At 43.5% G+C, this 26,002-nt stretch overlaps 2 protein-coding genes across 4 annotated transcripts in view; both read right to left on the reverse strand.

The window, feature by feature from the left end:
- The window catches only part of klhl25 (kelch like family member 25), a 30,009-nt gene extending 13,975 nt beyond the window's left edge, over window positions 1-16,034 (reverse strand). For 2 of the 3 annotated variants that reach the window (XR_015107360.1, XM_086163109.1), the window contains exons 1-7: window positions 15,876-15,992; window positions 10,003-10,084; window positions 5,406-5,637; window positions 3,824-3,929; window positions 2,674-2,919; window positions 2,243-2,332; window positions 1,987-2,150 (exon numbers count right to left, since the gene is read on the reverse strand). Coding sequence is in view for 2 of the 3 variants with exons in the window: in XM_086163109.1 (XP_086019235.1) it covers window positions 1,987-2,150; window positions 2,243-2,332; window positions 2,674-2,919; window positions 3,824-3,929; window positions 5,406-5,637; window positions 10,003-10,066 (902 nt within the window). In the remaining variant the exon portion in view is untranslated. Of the gene's footprint in view, window positions 1-1,986; window positions 2,151-2,242; window positions 2,333-2,673; window positions 2,920-3,823; window positions 3,930-5,405; window positions 5,638-10,002; window positions 10,085-15,875 lie in introns of all 3 variants that reach the window. The other variant, XM_086163110.1, reaches the window with a different exon arrangement.
- Window positions 16,035-17,237: 1,203 nt separating this feature from the next.
- Window positions 17,238-23,384, reverse strand: LOC147225178 (NLR family CARD domain-containing protein 3-like). The gene is made up of 8 exons (XM_086163685.1): window positions 23,368-23,384; window positions 21,610-21,682; window positions 21,281-21,509; window positions 19,401-21,168; window positions 19,133-19,306; window positions 18,870-19,040; window positions 18,709-18,755; window positions 17,238-18,567 (listed from the first exon to the last, which is right to left on the reverse strand). Exons 1-8 carry the CDS (start codon window positions 23,382-23,384, stop codon window positions 18,041-18,043), a joined length of 3,006 nt encoding a protein of 1,001 aa, XP_086019811.1. The 3' UTR covers window positions 17,238-18,040.
- Window positions 23,385-26,002: the final 2,618 nt, after the last annotated feature.

The following is a 26,002-nucleotide window of genomic DNA, read 5'->3' on the forward strand; positions in this document are numbered from 1 at the left end:
ACTACCTGGAAGGACTTTTTTGAAAAATGTCTGGTAAAAAAAGCCCTTAGTGTTGTTTTTGTCCGTTGTTCAGAGGCGAATTCCTCGCTAGATCTCATATATCTGATAGGAAGATCTACTAACCCCTGAAGGAGCTGCAGCCATTGTTCTTGTTCCCGTCACAACACAAATGAATAACGGGAAGCCTCACAAATTGGATTCAAGCCGCCTCTATATGATACCACAGGATTCCGGATTCCGACTCAAATACCAAGTGTGCCAGAGAATCAAGAGACCGCAAAGCACCGTACAACTGGCACATCCCACAGCTGCACTTTTAACACTGCTACAGCGGTCGAATGTGTCCATGTCTAGCTGGAAGAGCCAGATTTAGTGTCTGATCCAGCTGGTGACTTCAAGTGCCGTTCCACAGGTGACTTTCCACTCCACTAGAGCCAGATGCTCGGACAAAAAAGAAGCTCCAGAAACGTTGACGAAAGATAATGAATGCCGTGAGTCAATTATTGCAGCTGGGGCACTAGGTCAAAAAAAAAAAGCGGATAAAGTAATTTCACGCTGGATGGTGAGACACTCATCTAACAAGTTAAAGTGACTGAACTGTGTGCACTGTATGCGTTATTGTATCAAAAAGCACAAAAGTCGGGGGACAAAAGTCCATACGAATTTCTGTTAAAATGGCCCTGTGGGACTTCTTGTTGAGATGAACAAAATCGCAGCTGAATGTTGATGCAATGGAAAGTAGACTTCACAATCTTCCCCCCGACGTCTCATAGCCTGATTAGGTTGATGGCTTAGAGCAAGTTTACGATTGTCATGAGGAAATATTGGGTGCTGGAAATTCCGAAGCTTTCACAAAGTCAGACTGTTTTCACAGAAGCACAAACACAAGCAGCTACGTCTGAAAATAGAATTTATTGATGTCACGAACCCAGGAAAGGAAAGACGACGACAGCAGAGTTTTAGAGCTGGCAGCTTCCAGTGCGAATTGTAATTAGAGAAGCTTTTTCAGGGGAACTGTGGACATTAAGACGATCTTGGAGGCCGAGAAAGAAATGTTGATCGAACGAAGGGCGAGGAAGACAAATCAAACTCCCCTTTGCCCACGCATCCTGCAGCGATGGTTACGGAGTGTGCCGTGCAACCATGCATACAGTGACCTGACCTCCACAGAGCAAGAAAACATTACCTGCTCTCTCATTCTCCCCTTACAAAATCTAACATCAGATTTGTGCAACAGATCATGTGTCGTGAAACAAAAAGCTGCGTAAGTTAAAATAGAGCACTTTCCACAGCAAAGGTGCCTTTGGAGAAAAAGGAAGCTGCATTTTATGTGAGGAAAAAAAAAAAAAAAAAAAAACACTGCCATCTGGAGAGTCTGGGGGTGGACCTGCCATGGCTTAGGTTGTGTTGCTGCCGGCTTAAAATGTGCACACATGAAAAGAAGAGCTGGATTTCACTTCACACCAGCAAACATCCTTTTCCATCTGTTAAAAAAAAAAAAAAACTCATGCCATAATTATCTCAATCACACCTCCGCTTCCCTGACAGGAGAAACCCAGCTGGTGTTCTCTGAAAGCCCGACGGACCCCGGTCTAGGGACATAATTCTGTGGAACCATCTCAAATGAGCTGTGCACACAAGACCCACAAAGGCTGGAGAGCTGCGAGACTATTTTGAGCAAACACGAGAGAAAAAGGACAAAGTATATAGACTTCAGTCCGCTTATACCGAGTTATTTTAGGCAGTGTGACAAGTCTGCGTGGCCGTCCATTACTAAAGAGTATAATAAGATGGTTCCCTCTTTCAAGAGAAGAGAGAAAAAAAATGACTTATGATCAAGTCTTATTTTAGTCTTTGCCACTATTTTTTAGACCGAGTAGCTATTTTAAAATAAAAAGAAGCAACCGAAACGATTCAACGTGCTGCACTTGTTCATAGGTGATGTACCACACACTCCAGAGAGCCCGGGTGTGGCGAGGGGATTACCTGCTCCTCTTGTCAGCCATGACCAGCTCCTCGCAGGCCACCGCCTCCAGCAGGCATTCAGACGGCAGCAGAGCCAGCCTGATGCCCCTCAGCAGCTCTGGAAGGTGGTGCCGTCGGACCTCCAGGTCATACCGGACCCATCGCATCACTGAGTTAAACACCACCTGCCACCAATCACACACGGGCAGAGGTAAACATTAGCACAACCCAAATCAAATTGCTAGAATTCAAAAAGGAAAAGGACAGAAGCACTCACCTGCTCGTCTTCGATCTCCAGCTCGTCACTGAGAATCAGCTCCAGCAGTTTGTCTTTAGTCAGACTGTAAAAGTCTTCTGATTCTCTCACCTGGAGGAAAGAAACATCTTTATAAAAAAATTGAACCTATGGAGGCTATGCAACACCTTTCAGAAGTGTGGCTAAACGATTGGGCCATTTCCCATTGTCATAGAAATTTCACAAGCTGAGCAAGTATTGAACAGTACTTCTTGGTCCTTTTCAGGATTTTTTAGATTTTTTTTTTTTTATAATTTCAGGTGAGTTTTTAAGCTATAGTTTGAGGTACTGTGTTGCTTTGTGTTACAACAAGATAAGACGGGCTGAGCCCACTGGAGCTGGAGGACTTCAAAATGGAGCAGATCAGTCGAGTGGTGATCACATGTGGCAGCTGCCATTATTTTGACGCTCACCGTCTCATAGTGCAGCAAACACATCCTCCATGACAGCTCGTACAGCCTCTTGCACTGGTGGGCATCTGACAGCAACATCATCCCCAGACAGTTGGACGAGTGCAGGTTCTTCTCCAGGAACTCTGCCGCCGCATCCCGGATGTCATGAAACTGCAACATATCCCCCGCCTCAAGCAGCGACTCGGCGTTCTCCTCATTTATGATGACCCGGGATGAGTAGGCAAAGTCCAGCAGCAGCTCCAGCACCTGGACAAGGCAACGGCGATGTAGTGTTTTCAGTCTGGCAGCGGCTGGTCAGACACATCTTCGCAGCTGTGGCGTTCAGGCCTGTTCATATTATATGGGTGATGTCTCTGAGGGCTGAATAATCCTTGTTCTTATTTTGCCCTAAAGCAACCGTGTTCTCCCGGGAGATAAATATTCCCACTCACAAGCCAGTTTCTTTCCAAGGGATCTGCCATGACATGTTTAAAGATACAGTCTTCATGCTAATTTTCACCACTCGCCTTATATCTGGCTGACTTCTCCATGGAACTGTAACGTCTTTATTTCTTTAAGTCGGTTTCAGTATTTTCTAATGTCATGCACGCTTGTTGTAGATATATTGCTTTTCTGCAATTTTCTCTAAGGATTTATTTTCTGAGAAAAGCCATGGGTATTGTGTTCCAACATCTGTGACTGACAGTCAACAGGTCAAAAATGAGCCCCGCCTCCCGCCAACACAGCTGGGACACGCTCCCGCCACCCTGCTGCAACCCTGACTGCAGGATAAGCAGTATAGATAATGAATGAATCAATGTTTTTGAAGATCTTAAAGATGGCCCCTGTGACTGACAGTCAACCAGTCAAAAGCGAACCCTGCTGTCAGCTGGGCCCCAGGAGGCCCCGGTTGCAGGATAAGCAGAATAAATAATTCATACATTTTGATTACGTTGCTTTATTTATGAATCATTTCTTCATTTTTTTTTTTTTTTCCCACGTCCATATCTTCCTGACTTTTTGGTCATTTCTGCCAATTCTGACAATTTTAGATCATGTTTCCTGATTGCCCACATGGTCAACTTCAAATGTCAAAAACAAAATAAAATGAATTTAACCTAAAGAAATTGAATTAGACAGACAAAGGGGTTCAGTGTGAAACATCGGTTACCTCTGGGTGAATACTGTCTCTGAAATTGACGTCAGTGTCCAGACTCTCCCTCAGGCCCCCGCTGAACATGGCCTCGAAATATCGACTGCAGGCTGCCAAGACGGCCCTGACGACACACACCTCTATTAGTGACACACACAAACACACAGCAGGTGCAAAGCCAGCAGTGTAAATCTGATCTGCATGTAAGAATGTGAGATCCATCTGTAATTCTCTGATAATAAAACTAAATTCCATGGAATACATGTAAATATCTCTGTTTTAATATAGACGACAAACATCAGGGTCAACAGCGGGTCAGTTGAGGGGATTTTGGGGTAAGAACACAACACGGCAACTTTACAACACCCGCAGGGACCACAAGGAATTAATCCGCAAGGAAAACAATGTCACTGGGGTAGAAATATAAATGATGTGCTTTGACTATGGAAAACAGCTGCTTTTAATAACATGTGACGTTGGACAAAAAAAAAAACAAAAAACAATGGAAATATCTGGCATGGGGAAAAACACCAAGGAGCAAAGTGTCTGGGTGCTGAAATATGTGAAGACTTGAGTTTTGTTTTTTAAATGTCTGAACCCCCCGCCGTGCCACCAGCTGTCAGCACGTTTGAACTGGCTCTGCTGTCATTTCCTGCTTCAGACAAACTTTATGGACTCACTTTATGCCTCGGGTAGATATACAAGTTACAACGTAAGCATTTAACGTTTTATGTCCTTCGTGAAATAGCAGCCGATGGAGGAATAAATTATAACAGCTTTCTTAGTCAGCAACCCGTCTCTGAAAAAGTAAATAAATAAAACTACCCGCGTCCATGTGGACAATAATTTTAGTGTAGCAATAGGCTTTTTCTTCTCTGTCGTTCAGTAAAACTTCATCACTGGAGAAACCGCCGACACCTTGAGTGGAGACAATTGAGCCCCAGCATGTTGCCCGGGCAACATGAAGACTTTCGACTAAAATCCAGCGACAGCCTCATAAAGGTTTATTTATGGACACAGCCATGTGTTTGGTGTCCAAAAGGCTTTCGCAGTCCTCTCAGACAATGGAACTACAGAGGTTTCCAGTCAGGCTGCAGTCAGTTCTGAGGCTGATATGTTTGCTGAAATGAAGCCCAAACGGACCAGCAGAATCATACATTTGAGTCCTTTACAATGAGCCGCTGTGCTTCAGAAGAGACTCGACAGACCACAGCGATAATAAATTAGGCTTAAAAGGGGTCGACAGCATGAGGTTAAAGAGGTGAAACTGTATACAACTATTACAGCAAGGGGCCGATTGGATGTATGAGACGATGATTATCGTGGCAGGACTTCGTCGGATGACAACGTTCAAATGAATTATTTCTTTAGACTTGTGATTTGAGTGGCTTGGTGAAATTATAATTCAGTGACAGATAGCTTGACATAACTTGATTCCAACTTGACTTTCAGATGGATTTGAAACATCTGGTTCAATTGACACTTTTGTGCCTTTTGAATTCACTGAAATCACAACTTAAAGCAGAAGACCAATAAAGCTTGAGAAAATCATTTATGATGTTAAGATGCTGCGTTATCACGCATCGGGCATGTATCTGACCTGTGACAGGGGAAAGACCGTTCCCCGGCCCACAGTGTGACGTCGGTGAACATGCACTGCTTCCTCATGGTGTTCAGGTGCGTCAGAACGCTGTCCGGATGTGACGGCTTGTGGAACAGGGAGATGTTCATGGAGCCCGTGCTTGTGCGGGATTTGCGATTCTCGTGCACGGTCACCGACATGGCGGCTTCGTCCGGCGCCTCCAGGGAGCTGCTGGGAACGATTTCTCCGACTGCACAGAGACAACAGTGAACAGACAACAGAAGATCACAGCGTGTACCAATATATACTTTTCTGATTAATGTGTAAACCGGGAAATCGAAGGGCGTAATGCGGCCATAACACAGGAACACACACAATAGGAATATGTAACCTGAAACTAAAAGCTGTCCTCTGTGAGACATTGAAACTTACACCGCGCTGGAAGACGAGGCAGACACACAACTCCCCACCCTTCACATTCAGATCAAGCTGGTCCAACATAAGCTATATTGTCAAGTTCTCCTTTAAAGCTTAATTTTACCGTCACAGCTCGGCGAGTCTCACTGACAGACAGTGTTTTTTCGAGAAAATGCAATGTATTAAATTAAATGCTAATTTATCCATTTTGATAAACATAACATTTTATAAATTGAAGGCTTGCCAATTAGACACAAAATTACCAGTACGGGTAAAAACTAAAACAATGGCATCAATAAAAAAAAAAATAAAATAAAATAAAAAAAAAAAAATCGAAATGATCTTAAAATAAAAACAAAAAAATATATATAAATATATAAATAGAAAGACACTTTCTAAAACAATCTTAATATCTGAAATGTATTTGAATTTAATGCATGGTTGTCTGCAAATGAGCTTCAATTCAGCAGGAAAATACCTACGACTAAATAGGTTTGAAATATAAGCCCTCCCTAATATAATGGGAAGGAACCACATTAACATTCAGTATTTCTCTTGTGCATCTGATAGGTTTCCATTTGCAGCATCTATCAATGCATATCATATCATTTTTCCCTAATATCCAAGCCCTCATTGTTCTCTGATACTAATGTGAACCATCAGAGAAGAAGCCAAGTCAAGCATGTCTTTCACGTACGTAAACAGGACTGTCTGTGGCCACGAGAGCCAGAATAGGTGGGAAAGTCTTAACATCCAAAACAAAATACCCCTTTCACAGAGACGTCAACAGACACTTATCTAAATTCTACAACGGTGATCGATTTGTTGTGTTGCTAATTCAGTCTGAAATCTCGCATCTGTAGCTGCATCACTATTACATCCCTTCATTAATATATTCATGTGTTTCACCGTGGCACTTTCAGACAGCAGATACGGATGTTCACAAGCTGAGGAACCATCTCTTAGCAAGCCTTTAAATACATGCCGGGGGAGAGGTTTTCCTCAAGTTTGAACCCGCCTGACAGCATGGACTCCACGCCACAAACATAAGTCAGACTTCCCCAAGCCTGGCTGAAGCCGGGCGCTGTGGAGGCGTCTTGTCTTATGAATGCTGCACAGGTATCCCAATAAAATAAATCTTACAATATCAAAGGCTTTCGCCAGTTGAAAAGAAGGAGGCTCATACTGAAGAAAAGTAAAATGTTTCAATGATTTCAAAAAGCTGACTAACCGCCAGGCATTTTCCCATGATTCTGAACAAAAACAGACTGGGTTGGGGATTTACTGACAAATTGCACCGTGATGTCTTTTTAAATTTACTGTGTTTTTTTTCTCTCCTACAGAAACCAAGGCTCTTTTTTTGATTCCCGCTTCACCGACCCACCTTCCAGCAGTGAACAACTCTTTCATGGACAGTTGGTTTTTTTTTTTTTCTCCCCCCACAAACTTTGCATAAGAGACTGAACATCCCATTAATCTAATGCTGTCAAGATGTTGTCTCGGGACAGAAATGTGTGTTGTTAGACATCTTCCCTGGCTTAAACAACACAACCACACATAAGAAATGCTGCTTCAGCAACCTCAGCCCTGCTGTCGTACGTGTGTGTGTGTGCGTGTGTGTGTACACATGCATGCAGGCCGCTGTATCCAAGCACATTTGCTGACGTGCAGTTTTGGCCTGAGCCACAACGGATCAATCATGGCGTGTCTGGAGCGTTTCAGACCACAGAGCTCATTGTAGCTAAATGGGAGTAAACAACAGAAAGGTAAGGTGGGAACACACTCACGGTGTGGCTGTTGAACCTTCAAATTCATGAACACACACACAACCTTGATGGACTCATGATGCCTTGCCCATCCTACCTGAGCTGTATAGAAAATATAAGTTGAATCCTATTAACCACCAATCCTTTCCCTATGAATATAGATGCTGTTTTAACCGACCGGGAGACCCGCAGGATAAAAAGCTAAACGGGGACACATTCAGGTTTCCACGGTATAAGTTTAAGTGTGACGAGAAGGAGCTTCAGGCACAGGCAGCAGTTCAGGTGCGATGCTGGAAATTTTACCGACAATGATTAAACAACGAAGAGCCAGAGTCTACACTGATCCAAATCTCGGATCACCATTTCTTCCGCATTGGAGGTTTTACTTTAAATAGGTTCAGAATATTTATAAATGGTCCGGTACTTCGGTTTCCCCTGTAATGCTTGAATGTCACTTTGATTCAAAAAATACTTCTATTAACGGTTTTCTTTTCTGTAAACCTTTTCCAGAAGGGACATTGGAGATCTTTCGGAGATGCAGGGTCTAAGCAACACAAAATATTTTGTCCGTTGGATTCACGCGTTCTTGGGGGTAAAATGAGTGAAAGCAAAGAGTGTGAGGGACGGGGAATATTGGAAGTTCGAGGAAGATTTAAAGCTGGAGCCGGCCGTCGCCACAGGCAGAGGACGATCTACGCGTATTCCTTTTTGTGCTGCATCTCCTCGAATTCTGGCGCATATCAAAGCGTGACACGTGTTGGAAAAAAAAAAAAAATGTATGTACAATATTTGTTATGACACACTCACAGAAAAAAAAAAACATATCTGTGGACTTCTTTAAGTTTTATTTGAGAAAAAAAATAAGAGTTAATTTGCAAGATGGCGACTGGAGAGCAAATCTAAAATAAGATACTGGAAACAACCGACACAACACGTCCACTTCAGGCACTATAACCACCTCCCTCCATTATCCCCTCTCCCACCTGGAAAGAAAGACCACTGCGTCAGGATGCTCTCTTGACTACAAGTCCACCTTCAACACGGCCCTCCTCCACAAACTCACCCACACTCAGCCAGCACCTACTCTGAGTCTGGTTCCTGTACTCTGACAGGTAGATCACTATCTACGCTGAGCCCACAGGAGGGCCGCCTCCATCCTCAAGGACCGCGCCCACTGTTCCCATTTCTAACCTCAAGACTGATTACTCTTTCGATCACGCTGCCATCGGACTCCTACACAGCTGAGAGGATTTCACCGTCGTAGACTACCTCTGAACAATCAGCCGTACTCTGCTTTTTTTTCCTTCAAGTTGCACACTCGCTACCTTGAATGCACGGCAGTCGTCAAACAGCCATGAATTAATTGGGAATATTCAGGGCGGGTCTGCATGTGACCTTTTACCTTTTCAATTGGCACACGTTTGATTCTCACTGCCAATAGTCAAGACACTGGTATGCATCCCATGTATATTGTTTTCATTACTATTGCATCTTCCACATGCTGACATTTGTTTTACTATTATGTGTTTATATTATACTTATGATACTATCTGACATTCCATGCAGACAATAAGAATGTCATTGTACAGGAATAAAAACACTTTCTCACTGTGCATACGACAATGAACACTTTGAGTCCTTTGGATCAAAGAGGCCGATCTCGCCCAATCTCACTGAACGTTCCTCTCTCGATTGATCAAACTGTTTGGTTAATGTTGTCATTCTAAATATATCTTTGCTACTTTTCAGGGATTCAAAAACTTCGTCCTGTGTCTCATGGGAGGTTTGTGGATCAAACAGAATTCTACTGTAAGGCTGGTATCTGCAAGGGAAGTTCGAATTCTGCTGCCACGGGGCCTTCACTTGAATTCATCTTCCATTTTAGGTCCTAAAAAACGTATATTCTCGTAAAATTTAAAATGTCGTTCCAGGACATATAATGGAGGATAGAGTGAATTTTAACACTCCTTGAGAAGTATTGATCCCCAGCATTAGTAAAATGTTTCCATTGGGAAATGTACTAGGACTGAAAATCAGACTTCATATAATTCAAAGTGGAATAAAAATGACTGTGTTTCCAAGAGATATTAGAATATGCAATAACTTGATCAATTTTGAAAACTCTCCTTATCAAAACAGTTAATGGCAAGCATTTGGACACTTTCCTGCTGATTTACTTAATGTTGAGGAAATGTTATATCGGTGATGTAACTGGGCAATGGGAACTGGGCCAACAGGGAGTCATGGCACATGTTGGAAATACAATTCATTGATAAAAATGGCACAAAGGGACAGATGTATCATGGCAAAGATGCAGAGACAAGCTGGCTGATGGATGCATGGATAGGAAAGGTGGGGGCAGGCATACATGACCGCACACAGAGGGGCATCAAATGGTTCAAGGGCTTCATTCCACTTGCAGGCTAACTTACGGCGACAGAGATTGCTGACCCAAGCACAGGCACTGACAGTCAGGAGGTGAGGGGGGCTCTGCATCCCTGCGCAGCTACAGGACTAATGAACACAAACACATTTAGGGAAAACGCACTGTGTCGCACACAACAACACATTACACAGCAACTGCGTGTACAGTAGCTCTAGGAGTGAAGAGCTGTTACAGCCTGACGGCTAACACACGGTTTGTTACATCATGTAAAGATTAAAGATACATACAAACCCATGCATACACAGCCTTGTTAAGACTGGGTTACTTGGGTTAAAAATACGATATGAAAAATATCAATGGAAAAAAAAAGCGTCAGAAAAATAAATGAAACTACGTAATCAACAGTTTATCGAACCATTCTTGTTGGTGAAAAGTTTGGAGACGCCGATTGCTGTGTCATTCCTAAATGTGACCCTTACCTACTTTTAAAGCCCTGGCTCTCTGTGAAAAACACACAGACACAAAAAACAGCCTGGTCTGTCAGCAGGCTCACAGCTCACCAGAATATCAACACAGAGGCTCAATAGACTGAGGCCTCAGCTTGTTTATCCTCGGCTAGCATAGCTGCACCGCTGGAACAGTTGCCCGGGGCCACACCATTTGTGTTTATATGTGCGTGTGTGTGTGTGTCTCTCCCGGTGATGAAATGTACATAGACAGTTCCCTGACAAGAGGTTGATTTCTGGGATAGTTTTAGATTTTATACTCCAGTTTAATGCAGTAAGTGCTGTATACAATGTTGAGACTTTGAAAAGCAATTTGCTTCTAATTTCATTGTTGAGCTGCAATTTCTTTGTTCTTCTTTAAAAACACACTGAATCTGGATCTTAAACAGGCGAGTCTTGTTTCACAACTGGGCATTTCAAAACATTGACACTTTCCCCAATAGTGATTGGACAAGACATTGTTATGTAGCGGCTCCTGCTCTTTATCCAAAGGAAACATGCAGTCATCATTATCACACACTTGAACATAAAAACAAATATATCTAAATTGTATCAAAATGGTACCAATAACAGCTGTTCACTCATTCACACTCATTCTTCTTATTAGGTACTAATTTCTTAGGCCAAGTTGGACCCCAGTTTGCCCTAAAAAAAAAAGATCCAGTAGCTGCTGATTAACCCTCAACACATCTACGATGCAAATCTCCAGTTCCATCACATCCGAAAGGTGCTCTATTGGATTGAAATCCGATGACTATAGAGGCCATTTGAGTACAATGACCTCATTGTAATGTTCAAATAACTGAGGCCATCGGAACATTGGGGCCCGGCACACTTTTCTACTGGAGAAGCCATCTGCTGTTGATAAGGGGTGGACATTGTAAACAAGGTCAGTTTAAACGATTGGGTACCATGGGGGCCAAAGTGTGCCAATAACCCAAATACCATTACACGACCATCAGCAGTTGATTTGAGGCAGCAGGGATCCCGGCTCCATGTTGCATTTGTCAAATTCTGACCCTTCTATCTGAATGATGCCGCAGATATAGATACTCATCAAATCATGTAACATTTTCCTTATCTATTTTCCAATCTGGTGAGCCTGTGTGAATGGTAGCTTCCTTTTCCAGTTCTTAGCTGACAGACGGGGCACCCGGTGTGGCCGTATTCTGCTGTAGCCCATCTGTTTTGGGGCCTGACACGCTGCGCATCCAGAGATGGACTTCTGCAAATCTTCATTGTAAAGAGTGGTTATCTTTGCATAGAAGCAAAGAAGCTAACTGCATGCTTCTATGAACAAGAATAAGTATACCTGACTACATGATTTACAGTTGACAGAAACCATAAATAGAGGAGAATGTCTAATTGTGTATTCTACAGAGTACAGAAAACTAGTATGTACTGTGTGTGTGTGTTTGCGTGAAAGGTTAAAAAGGTTAAAATTATCAGTAATACACTTAGTGGCTATCTAGCTGAAGATAAAACCTATGGTCCAAGTTCATTTTCAGTGTGTTCAATGTGTTGATGTGAAAGTTAGTATCCATAACTGATGGAGTAGCAGATGTTTCCATGGTGATACTCTTCCTTTAAACTAAAATAGACAATACATATTTCTTGAGGAACTGTTTTTCCACTCCTTAGTATCAAACAATAGGATCATTGTTAAATGCAATGCATCATCAATGTCAGTTAACATTGGTCAAGGTTTTGAATGACCATAAGTGTGAAGATAGTCACTGAATGCTGAAATTTCAATGAATTTTGTGTCCCAATTTGAATTAGGGCAGTACAATCCGTCCTTTCATCATTAAGATGCAATGTGCACATACATAATAGTCAAAGTCAGATAAGCTCTATGAACTAAAAACATTAAGCTCACATACCTTTTGCAGCTTGGAAAACTTTCAGGGCTTTAATCAAATCCAAGAAATTTCAGTCATATCTAATTTAGACTCTATGGATTTTAGAACAGTATCATTTTAGACATATGGTCATTTTCAAAATGTTTTACAAAGCAGGAAAACCATTTTGTAGTGGATTTCTTGAAAGACAACCTCCTTTCAAACTCACCAAATTGGTCTGAACTTAATTTCCAACACTTTTTAGGCTTCAATAACCGAACGGTTGGCTGTGAAAGTCTCTGTAGGTTCATTACATCACAGAGTACATCGAAATTTACCCCCAGTAGGGTTACAGAAAGGGAGAAATGTATTTATGATTATAGTGTATATATATGAAGAACACAATATTATTAAGGCCTACTTTGAATTGTAAATTCTTAAAATATGACGTACGAATACATTTTCTGAGTTTCAAATCAGATTAAACAACATTTAAATGACTAAGCAGCATGAGATATCAGGACAAGAAAAAGTCAGATGGCTTGTCGAGGTAAAGGGTTATTCAGTCAGGAAATAGATGCTAAAGTTCACTCTGGTATGAAGACAACTGTGACCTTCAGCACAACAGCAAGCCAAGAGGACTGGAAAAAAAAATGAGGTCATCATTTAGGGCAACAATTATGTGGCTTTTAATGAGCAAACCCTTTCCTGAAACCACAGTCAAAGCTGCACCAATGCCAGTATTTTAGAGCCTTATATTTATATATCTATAGAGAGAGAGAGAGAGAGAGAGAGAGAGAGAGAGAGAGAGAGAGTATTATTGGCATCATATATGTCAATTACATTAACCAAATTTCATGAGGAGGTTCTTCACAAGCGGATATAAAGATGGGTCAAACCTTCATTTTCTTTCTAGTCTGATACCAATCACGAGACTGTCAAGACCAGCAGTTAGTTCAACAGTAGACCAATAGTGGACTTCGTTGTCTGGAGGTTAATATTTATCAAAGCTGTTCTGCTCCAGGATGCATCCAACTCATCTTTTCGGAGTATGTATCACAAACCTGGAGAAAAGTTTGGAACCTCCTCCGTGACAGTGTGGCCTGTACAGTGAAAGCTCACCATCTGGTATAGAAGACACTTCATTAAACCTGCTACGGTCCCACCTGGCAGCCGTCTCATCAGCTACACCCCCTGCCAGGGTCCTAACCTTCACCTGCACACTTTCGGCTATTGTTGACATTTTGGAGACCATTATTTTTTAAAAATATGCTGACTGCCATTTTTAAAATCAAGATGAAGAGTTCCTACTGACTTTTACAGTGGGGGCACCTTCAGACTCATGTACTATGGCTGCTTCACAAAAGGCAGTTCATTTGTTTCATCCATCACTAGTGACGGTTCCTTTATGGGAAACACATTTTAAGTATGACCAAACAAGGGAAAAAAAAAACACACAGACGTGACAGTATGTCAGTCATTTTAACAGTTAGATCAGATACTGTCATTGTGAGAGGCTGACCACTGAAGTCATCACAAACTAGAGTTTTAACAGCGTAATCATGTCATCATACTCTTGTGCTGGTGCATCTTTAAAGCCCAAGGGGCCAGGATTTAAAGATCCATCAGAAACAATTAGCTTGTATTACTTCATTCCCTCCATTCTTTGGACATTGGCCACCTATTTTTCTTCAATATGATTTTATGTCAATGTAAAATAACTTACATCCGGGTTGAGGTTGAAAACAAAACCTTGTCTTTATGCAGTCATGGGTTAACGAGATATAATAGAGATGTGGGACTACAATTGCTTAAAAAACAATAAAACAACAAACTGGGAGCAACAAAAGCTGTAAGACCAACACCCCCCTCCCCCACTACCCCACAGTACATCCACCTACTTTAGGGTAACTTACTTGAATTTAGAGTGCTACCTGACATTTCTGATTTGTCAAGTGACAAGCGGAGAGTAAGATCAATCACATCTTGTGGTAAAGATGTGGCACGAAAAGACAGAGCACAACTCAAACTCTTCTGTTGCACTTTGATGCTTTCCATTATGCTTTTCTCCACTGCTCTAATTCTCAAACAATTATGTTACAAAGAATAGCTAATTAGGGGGCCATGCCTTGACCAGTTCTTATGTAAGCTCTATGGGAAACGCTTCAAGAATCTAAAGGGGTCAACGATTATCTGCAACATTTTCATCCTCATGTCCATGAATTACTGCAGCAGGGAATTTAGAGCAGAACAAGATCAATCATGTAAAAAGAGATCATATTATTCGATTAACTAAGATGCAGCACATAACCTTTCTGTACATATTGATGTACAATAAAGAGTCCAGTGAAAATCATACATATGTAATAAGACACCACATTTGGTACATTTGCTTAACATATATTCATAAAGTCTTGGAGATAAATGCAGTTTTTTTTCATAAAAGGACACACGGTTATGGCCTGAAATTGATCATACTGGTTATGCCCAAATTTCTTTTTGCAGATTAAAACCCCAATTCCATATTTTCTCAAACAGCACATTTATATTTTTCTGAAATGATTTGCCTTCATTCATAACAGAACAAACACTAAAATACTTGTTGCACAAACAATCGTTATTTCGGACAGGGGTATTAAAGTAGGATATGGCAGCAGACGGAGTGCATAGATTATTTTTTCTTGAGGATGTTTAATATTTTATTTGTTTTGCATGTTTCCCATGAAATAAAAGGAAATATACTCCTCTTAAAGACAGAAATAATTCAACTGTGTGTTTCAACTGACACACATACAGCATTGTGTGTCAACCAGCGTCAGGCTCGACTGTAACATTTACATAGAACATGAATAATTGAAACGGCATCCGTTATATAATCAGTAAAAACATAAAGAAAGATATGGCTTGGGGTACCACGAACAGTAACATACTAAATAGACTTTACGATGCGCAACTTAAAGACTCACAGGGAAACCTTTATCTCCCACGCTTTCCCAAAAGTAAAATAATAAACCACGAGCTGGACGAAAATTAGCAAGCAGTGGTTAGCAGGTTGGCTAATAAGTGAAGAACTTTGCATTGTAACCGGGTGTATCATGGAACATAGTAGAACATTTTCGTGTGGAAAAAAAAACAAGTCAACATAAATTAAACCCTCAAATATTCAGGTGTAAGCGTAGTGTGATTAAAATAATAGTTAATAGAATGGTGGTGATAAAGCAGTGACAATCGAAGTGTGAGGGCGCTAGCTGTGACACCAACTTGTCGGTGTGTCGGTGACCGCCATACCGACACACAAGTTGTCCATTTCGAAGCCGCCGGTGGATAAATGCCCACCGCGGCGGGTGTCCGCCACACGGACACCCCCTCCGGCCGTCGAAACCCGGAGGACTGATCTGAAATTCTCACCCGTGTTCTGGAATCTTCGCCAACTGATTAAAAAAAAAGCACAGTTGCCGTGATGTTAGCTTGTTTTCCCCTCACAACAATAGTTGGCAGCGGAGCGCAGCGTTCAAACACTTCCCTGACGTGAACGCGCGGGGGAAAAGCTCGAAGGAGATGATTTTACTCACTTTTGTAATATCACTGGGGGTAAAGTTAAATCCACAGGACGCGCAACATCAGCTTCTGTGATGAAAACTTCATTTCTGTGTGGAAGAATTCCTACCGGCGTGCAGCTTCTGGACTGCCTATCGGTCTGACTGCTCTGTGGTTAACACAGATAGAAACCCTCAGACCTCCACGGGAATCGTGAACCAATCGCGCTCGATTTGATTTTGAGTGACATCTCACTGACCAATCAGCGAACTCTGTCCAGAGTCGGGGTGGAATCTAAGCCAATGAAAGCGAGGGAAGGCGGTGCCTTAAATGCCTTGCCATTAAGTGACTTACATCACATTAGACGAACAATCAGGTTTATCCCATCAGTCGAACCAATGAAATAAATCATTTCAAAGTGGGTGGTGGGTTTATTGGCCAATCAAACTGCCGTGTTGGTGTTAATGGCGGCAGCACAACAATAGCACATTGACACTGGACTGCAAAAACATGTGCACTTTGGATGTGCACAAGGATTTGCTCATTCACTTCACTCTTGGCTTCACTGCCACATTCAACATTGGTCTCTGTCCAACACTAAAGTGATGTTCAGTTTTTGGATCGTTGGCAGGGATCTTAATCCATTTATTCGTGACACCGCTATTGGGGTATTGTAATGTCTTTTTATCTGGGTTGCCAAATGCCACCCATACATCAAGAGACTTGGAAAAGATTTGGGAAGACTCGTGTGAAACTATCATCTAACATCAGCTCGCATCCAAACACACATTTTTTTAAAGTTTTAAGTCTCGGACTAGGGTGAGACTAAGATTTGATCTTATATCTAAAGACTTTGAAAATATTTGGAAAAGACTCATTAGAAAATAACAACTAGATTCTTTCAGCAATTTTTCCCATCTGCAAAGTTTTCCCCGGTTATCTGCAGAGCCTCTGCTTATTCAGTCCATCGATTTTCCATCTCCACTCGGTGGCGATACGTTGGAGAGTTGACATTGTCCAAGCCGGGTTGTTCTGCCCAGGGCTCCATCATCAGCTCCATTTTCTGGACGCTCCACACTGAACGGGAAGTCCTTCACCGTTCCCATTCTTCCATACCCGCCAACAAATACCGTCTCTGCCGCCAATGCCGCACTGGGGATTGTTTGTCTACTAGGTTTCCCTTTTCTGGTTTTGTTGGAGCTCACTTTTGGTTGTTGTTTGTGTTAAAGACGGAAAAAATTGCAAAAATATCAAACACATTTGATACCGTTGTAAGCCTAAGACTAGGAAAAGACTGATATAAGACCGATCTTCTTGCATTTATTCAATGGTCGCAGTTACAGAGCAAGATTACTTCAGTTATGGACCGAGTCTCGTCGTGAAATCTGACAACAGGGTGAGGTGGGAGTGCCCGGAGCACTTTCCGTTAGACTCCTGCTAACAAGATTTATTTGTGCTTCAGAAAGATAGTTTCATTTTATACCTCCTATATTGCAAGCCAGAGATCAGAAGTAATGATAGTGTTCACCACGAACAACAAGCGCAAATATTTACCTCACACAGCAGGTAATCAGCTCTCCAATCTAAGACACTCATGAGCCTTGTATTTTGTTTTTATCCTCCTAAAGTGCAGATGGCTGAATCCTTGGAATCAGGAGAGCTTCAACCGGCACAGCAGTCTGGCAACATAATACTCCATTTCCTGCTGTTCATCATAATACCCCATTTACTGCTGCTAACTATGAGAGCATAGAGTGAATCTAAACAAAATAAGGTATGCAGACCAATATATTATGCTTTATATGTATATACATATATGTACAGAGGTCACCACAGTCAATCAACTTCCTCCATCCGATCCCATTCTCCGTGTTCTCTTCAACTTCATGTCCTCTTTCATTACATCCAAAGCAGACTCTCTGGTCTCCCTCTTGAAAAGTCTCACCTTTCCTTTCATAGGTCATCAAATCAAGTTAAACATAAAGCACCATCACACACACACACACACACACACACACACACACACTTTAACTCTTATTACATAAGTGAAGCAGCTTTACGGTGAAGAACATCAGCATAAGTGGTATCTAGCTACAATTGAATATCGCTCCACGCGTTAACTCTTCCATTGACAGAATATGTGTTTTGGCGTTCCGGTAGGGGGTCATAGCATTATGACCCTGCCGTTGCTTACCGTTCCCTACTCCAGACCACAGAGAGAAATCGAGGATCCGGGATAGATTGCGAACCCAGGATAAAGAGGTTGGGTAAATTTGGTGCTGTAGGTGTGAAGGTGGATCATTTTGTCATGGGAAACGGTGTAGAAAGACAGAATCCCGGCATCCCTGTCAACGTACACGCCGACTTTCTCGGACCGAACCGGGCAGTCGATGCTTTTAGTTTTCCCGCCGTGGCTTACGTAATACCCATCACGATCTGAGCAGAACAGCCTCCAGGACTGATCGTTGTATCCAAACTCAGAATCTTTTCCTTTTGTTTTGATTCCTCTGTAAGTCACGGCGATCGAAACCTTCTGATCCCTCTCCACCTCCCAGTAACTGCGGCCCATCAAGCTGTTAATGCACATCAGCTGAGGCTCGCAGTCGAATCTGTCAGAGTGATCCGGGAGCGGTAGATCCTCCTCTTCGTGCGTCACCGTCCCGTACTTGTCACAAACACGCAGCCGTTTGTTGGCCGTGTTTACATCCAGTTTGAGTTTACAGGCATCTGAAGGATGAGACGAGCCAAAACACAGCAGAGATGTGATACGACATATTCAATCCCCACGGCGTTCGACAGACACGTTCTCAGCAACAGCGAACTTCAAATTTATATTCTGATCATGAATCCGGGGAAATCTGCACTTACACTTCCTCAGACCAGGTGTCAGCCATTGCTCTCCACAGGGTTCCAGCCTGGGAAGAAACACAGTCGCATTATCAAAGTGACTGATGACCCGCAAAAAGTGATTCTTATGTAAGCTTTAACTTTACAGTTAAAGCTCTTAAGATCTTGCTCTTCATCCATACTTCAGATTTTTCAGCCCGCAGGACGGATCCTTTAGTCTACAGGACAGCAGTTCCACCCCTGAGTCTCCTGGATGGTTGTAGCTCAGGTTCAGTTCTCTCAGGTTGAGGTTGGAGCCCAGAGCTGAGGCCAGAGAGGCACAGCCTTTCCCTGTGACGAGGCACCCTGACAGACTGAAATTAGTAAATCACAGTTAGTGATTTACTGGAAAACTCTATCACCATATTAAGAGATTTAGATTATGACCAAACAGTTGCGTTCTGACTTGAGACTCTCCAGGCGACAGCGCGGGCTCTCCAGCGCTGCCGACAGCAGCTGCACGCCCGCATCCTGCAGGTTGTTGTTGCTCAGGTCCAGCTCCCTCAGAGCACAAGACCGAGCGCTGAGAACTGAGCGCACAGCTTCACAGCTTCTCTCCGAAAGGTTGCAGCCGCTCAGCCTGTGAAAAAACCAGCAGTGATGTTGCACTCGTTGCATTCTTCACGTATGATAATAAAACCAAAATTGATAAGACTCGTTATTCATGAACTCACAATGTTTTTTTTGACTCTTTCATTACAGGTAAAAACCTCAGGAAAGCCTTCTCCGATGCTGAGTATATCTTCAGGTCAAACACCTCCGTATCTTTCACTGATGACAGGACGATGAAGGCAAGAGCTGACCAATGGCCGCTGGACGGTTCGGATTCGGAGGAGGCTCTCAGTCTTTTTCCGCTAAATGATTGGACCTCCTCCAACAGGGAACAATCGTTCAATTCTTTCAGACAGCTAAAGAGGTTGATGGCTTTCTCCGGGGACACGTCCCCGCCGATCTTCTCCTTGATGAACCCGACCGTTTTCTGATAGATCTCTGAGTTCTTCTCCTTCTTGGTCAACAGTCCTTGTAGGAGTCTCTGATTGCTCTGCAACGAAAGACCCAGGAGGAAGCGAAGGAACAAGTCCAGGTGTCCATTTGGACTCTCCAAGGCTTTGTTTACAGCACTCTGATAGAAGAGAATTGGGCTCTCTTCAGATGTACCTTCTTCTGCCAGGAGATTGACTCCAGAGTTTACAAATGTCAGATGGACATGAAGAGCTGCCAGGAACTCCTGAACAGTCAGGTGGACGAAACAGAATACCTTGTCTTGGTACAGTCCTCTCTCCTCCTTAAAGATCTGGGTGAAGACTCCGGAAGACACCGAGGCTGCGTTGATGTCAATGTCATAGTCTGTCAGGTCTGATTCGTAGAAGATCAGGTTGCCTAACTGCAGCTGCTGAAACGACAGTTTCCCCAGAGACTCGATCATCCCCTTGCTCTCCGGATTCCAGTGTTGATCCATCTCCTGTCCCCCGTCATACTTCGCTTTTCTCGCCTTGGCCTGATACACCAAGAAGTGGATGTACATCTCAGTCAGGGTCTTGGGCAGCTCTTCGCCCTCCTTGGTGTTCCACATGTTCTCCAGAACTGTAGCAGTGATCCAGCAGAACACCGGGATGTGGCACATGATGTGGAGGCTTCGTGACGTCTTGACGTGGGAGATGATCTTTTGAGTCTTCTCCGAATCTCCTAATCTCCTTAAGAAGTATTCCTTCTTCTGTGAGTCAGTGAACCCTGTGACCTGCGTTACCATGCCGACGCACTCAGGGGGGATCCGACTGGCCGCTGCCGGCCGTGTGGTTATCCAGATGTGAGCAGACGGTAGGAGTTTCCCGCTGATAAGGTTTGTAAGCAGCACGTCTACCGAGGTGGACTCTGAGACGTCAGTGAGGACCTTGTTGTTTCGGAAGTCCAGAGGAAGCCGACACTCGTCCAGACCGTCGAAGATAAACGCAACCTTGAAATCTTCAAACATATGATCCCTGGTTTCAATGAAGAAGTGACGAATAAGTTGCTCCAAGCTGTACGGTTTGTCCCGGAGCAGATTGAGCTCTCTGAAGGTGAACAGGAACATGAATTTGATGTCCTGGTTGGATCTACCTTCTGCCCAGTCCAAAGCGAACTTCTGTGTTAAGACGGTTTTCCCGATCCCGGCCACCCCTGTGGTCATCATTGTTCGGACTGGACCATCTTTTCCAGTTCTGAAGATGTCATCTTGGCCGAGGGTCGTCGGCTGACTCTCTCTACTCCGAGACAAACATTCGATCTGTCTGATCTCGTGTTCATCGTTGATCTGTGAAGCCTCTCCCTTTGTGATGGACAGCTCGGTGTAGATCTGATGCAAGGGGATCTGGTCTCCTGCTCTCTTGAGCCCCTCAAATAAATTTTGAACCTTCTTCTGCAGGATGCCCTTCAGTTTGTCTTGGGAAGTCACACTATATGTGCCTAAATCAACAAACAAGGAGTGCATGTTTCAGAACTGGATCACGGATCTGGAGCAGATATCTAATAAATGTCATCCCCTTTCTCCGCTTTCCACCCTCAAAATTCTCCTTACTGTTCAGCAGATGCTCAGCCAGCTTGTCCTGGTTCCTTTTCCTCAGGAAGTTCAGTGTGATCTTCAGAAAGGCATCTCTGCTGCTTCTCCTAAGCTCGGCATCTTCCTCACCGAGCAGTGTGTCCTCTTCCTCTGTTTCACCCTCGCATTCTCGATAGTCAGGATTGATAACCCTCTGGAGTCTCACCAGCTCATTCTTCACAAAGGTGAGAAGGTCCTCCTTGAGCAACTTTGAGGGAAAAGACGTTTAATGAGTGAATGAGAAGCCGCTGTAAGAAATTCATCTCGTTGTAGTCGGTCATTTTTCTTGCGCCGGTTTCTTGACATACCGTGAATATGGAGGGATTCTCATGGAGCTGGGCAGTCTGATCCGGGACAACATCTGAGCTTAGCTCATCAACACTGAACAGAAGAATGTAGAATGACGCAAGGCATTAAACGACATGAAAACAACAAAAGGTTACCCTTTAGCCTTTAACATAAAAAAAAAAAAAAAAAATCATTTGTTCATTATCTCTACCAATGCAGCCTCAGGGGTTCTCAAGCCAATGTCTTTCTGAGCTGGTTCCAAGAAATGCAGAGGGTCGCACTGGGAGGGAATCCAGCGTAAGGCCAGCAGGTTCTGGTGATTGATTATAGAGAGGACAATTCTATCGACAGGCGGCAGATGAGTGATTGGAGGATGGAACAAGGGAAAGAGTACATTGAAGAGTTGATGAAGGAAGAAAATGAAAGAGAGGAAAGGATAGAAGATGTGACTATTGCGGACCACGAACTAGCAGAGGGCATTGAAAAGAAAGAAAAGTGGAATGGTAGTTGGTCCTGATGATATACTTGTGGGGGTATTGAAGTGTCTAGGAGAGGATCTGAGAGAGTGAGAGGATGCCTAACGAATTATTTGAGAATAAGAGATGTGTAGAATTGCACTGTAACGGAATAAAGTTGACGAGAATACACAAAAGTTATGGGAAAGAGGCGTGGAAACTAGACTGTGAGCAAAAGTCAGCATTTGTGAACAGCAGTATGGGTTCATGCCTGGAAAGAGTACTACAGATGCAGTATTTGCTAAGAGAATGCTGGTCAAGAAGTACAGAGAAGGTCAGAGGGACCTGCACTGTGCCTTTATAGAGCTAGAAAAAGCATACGACAGGGCGTAGAGAAAGGAACTATGGTACTGTATGAGGAAGTCCGGAGTGGTCGAAAAGTATGTTAGACAGGTGCAGGACATGTATGCAAGATGTGAGACAGTAGTGAGGCGGGGATGGAGATGTGACAGAGAAGTTCAAGGTGGAGGTGGGACTACATCAAGGATCAGCCCTGAGCCCCTTCTTGGGCGTAGGGCGTAGAGAAAGGAACTATGGTACTGTATGAGGAAGTCCGGAGTGGTCGAAAAGTATGTTAGACTGGTGCAAGACATGTATGCAAGATGTGAGACAGTAGTGAGGCGGGGATGGAGATGTGACAGAGAAGTTCATGGTGGAGGTGGGACTACATCAAGGATCAGCTCTGAGCCCCTTCTTGCTTGCAGTGGTGATGGACAGGCTGACAGATGTGGTTAGACAGGAATCTCCAGGGACCATAATGTTTGCAGAGGACGTTTTGAACTGTCGTGAGAGCAGGGAGCAGGCGGGGGTATGCTCTGGAAAAGTAGAGGCATGAAGGTTGGCCGCAGCACGACAGAATGCATGCGAGGCGGACGAGAATTCTCTGGGAGGGACGAGAATGGATAGCATCAGTAATGAGTCCATTAGACGGACAGCACATGCTTGATGTTTTGGAGAGAAGGTCAGAGAAGCCAGATTGAGATGGTTTGGACATACATTGGTTAAAGGATGCTGGAGTTGGAACTGCCAGGCAGGAGGTCTAGAGGAAGACCAATAACAAGATTTATGGATGGAGTGAAGGAGGACATGAAAGTAGTTTGTGCGAGAGAAGAGGATACAGAGAAAAGGGTCAGAGGGAGGAGGTTGATTTTCTGCGGCGACACCCTGAAGGGAGCAGCCGACAGATTATCTATTCCGCCAATTCCGCACTCAGGGCTGCGGAGGGCCGGTGTTAGCTGCAATTAGCCAAGAGCTGGAATTCACCCACTGGGTACTGGCATAAGTTTTGCACTGGATCCCCTTCCCGGAGCAGCCCTTTGCATTTTACCAGCCTTGGGACCGGCTTAGAAAGACACCAGCTTCTGAACCAACGAGGCTGCATTCGTTCACTGATTTTCACATCTTGCATATTTGCACAGAGAGGAAAAAGAATGACATCAGTTAAAGCACTTGACAATGCGATTAGAAGTCTGTGGAGGTTCTCAGTCATCCAGCATCGGACACACATGATCAGCAAAGGCTGTCCGGAAAACACGGCGGAAGATGCACGACTTTGGTTTTTCAAGCTTACCTCCGATCGGCACACCGTCCATCTTTCAAGTCAATAAACTTTTCCATGGAGTTGTCACTTTTCATGGACAGACAGCTGGGTCCAGGTACATGGGAGTCTGATCCGACAGTTTGACAGAGTTTGTCGGAGGGAGGGACCTCTACCTCCTGTCGGTCCCCGCACTTGTTCATCGCAGAATCTGCTTCTTCGCACAAACACAAGGAGACCCAATATGAATCATGCTAAAGAAAGAACACGCACACACACATTATCGTGTCTTTATTAAAACTCCTTGTTCATCTATCTGTCCTTTTTCTCTCTTTCCCATCAGTCCATTTTCTGAATATGTCTTCTCATGGATCCCTCTGCGCTGCGGAAGCCGCTTTATTCCATCACCGAACCTTTGCAGGAAGCAAGTCTCTCATAATGTAATAATAAAGATAAATGCAACATGACGTGGCTCCGATCCCGCACAGCTATTGCTCATATCGAGGGTTAAATCTCAGTGCACTAACTTGTACCACTGAAAAGTTTTCATTTGATCTCATTGAAGACAATATCTATTGTTTGACAAAGCGGAATATTTCCATCTATTTTATTTGGAGTACCCCTTATCTTGCACATCATTCTGTCCAAAGCCCTGCTAACTGTTACATACTTCTTTCCAGCGGGGCCTCCCTCGACTTTGACCCCGTTTGGAAGATCCTTATCAGGGTCAATGTACGAAAAATGACTGTAAAACAGATTGTTCTGGATGTTTGACATTGTTGTCCAAGAGCCAGCGCAAACAAGGGAATCGTACCTTTAAATTTTGAAAAATGCTGAGCGGTTTCTTTCAGTCGGTACGTAGCAATGATAGAAAAAGAAGCGTTAATATTTCCTCTGGACTGTATGCATTAGACTTGGGTTTAGGTGCTGTGTGTAACTCTGAATCGCAACAGAGCCCATCATAGTTTTTTGGACGAGTTGTATAATTCAGGAGGATTCGATTTTGACGTATGCGCGAATACATCAACAAACGCAGGCCGTGTGATCAACCGATGTTGTCGTAACGATCTGTCGTAACGATCTACAGGAGCCAGGGAGCCTGGCCCCAGAGTCAATGTTGATGGGTTCACAACTTCCTCAACTTGTATTGAGGTTTCAAATAGTCAAAATGTGACTTTTCAGGCTCACTTGCTGAAGTCGAAGCTATTCGGAGCAACAGAAGGTTTTCTGCGGGTTGCTGTTTTTCTCTTGTCTTGTACAAACTTGATTATTTTCCTTTGAGTTTTTCCCTTCAGGCGTCGCCACAACTGATCGCCTGCTTCCATCTAACCCTCTTCTATCACACCCGCTAACTTTAAGCCCTGCTTCCCTTCGTCTGGCCTTCCGTCCTCAACAACCCTTCTACCGAGGTCTTCAATTACAAAAAAGTAGAAAAGTAACTTTACCTTTCGACGATGTTCAAGATGCGATGATTTAATGGGAAATGAGACAGGAGCTAGTAGAGATCTCTTTACAGCTTCTGAACTCAAGTCCCTTAAAAACCAGTGTGTGTGTGAGTGTGCTTATGTGTATCCACTTTATGACCGAGAAATAGAAAGAAAATTCAGCAGAGAAATTACGTTTGGTCAAAGTCCTGAACAACAGAGAGGCTGGACTCTGTGCTCCACCTGGCAGGGTGATGGTGGTAATAAAAGAGCTTCGTGAACAGAGGCCTCCCTTTTTTGCATAAGCCGGTGGATTTTCCATTTGAAACTAGAAAAACAGATCTGCGCCTAGTTGAGTTCCCTCATTCTACCTCCATGACAGTTGCTCAAATCCCTCCGTTCTAACCAGCAGAGGGCACTGCGTCCCACAGATTCTCCTTCTCCCACCCACGCAGGCGTGCAAGAACTCCACGAAACAGAAAACTACTAAAAATTTAAATGCCATTCAAAGCCTCTAACTGCTGCAGCCACTTGTGAAACTAAAACATCGGCCTTTGTTATTCTCTGCAAATGCAGATATCGAGATCGGAAAATAAGTGGTTTATGACTGCAATTCAAGCCGTTATCTTCGTCCAGAAGGATTTTCCTTCTTCTGCTTTCCCTTTTCCCATATCCATAAATCTTCTCCCTCGTCTTCCTCTTCAACTCCCTCCCGGCAGTTCCAACCTCAGCAACCTTCTACCAATACATATATATATATATGCATTATCCCTTCTTATGTATAAAACCAAAACATTGGAGTAAGGCTTGTCTCATCTTCTCTCCAAAACATCTAGCATGTGCTGTCGCTCTGATGGACCGATTCCCAACATCTTCACTTCTGTTATTTCCAGCCCTGCTTCCTGTTTTTTTTTTCTTAAATGCCACTGTCTCTAAA

The sequence above is a fragment of the Fistularia commersonii genome, chromosome 17 (assembly GCF_037954325.1).
Source record: "Fistularia commersonii isolate RoL2024-O1a breed Wild chromosome 17, RoL_Fcom_v1.0, whole genome shotgun sequence".
Taxonomy (NCBI): Eukaryota; Metazoa; Chordata; class Actinopteri; order Syngnathiformes; family Fistulariidae; genus Fistularia; species Fistularia commersonii.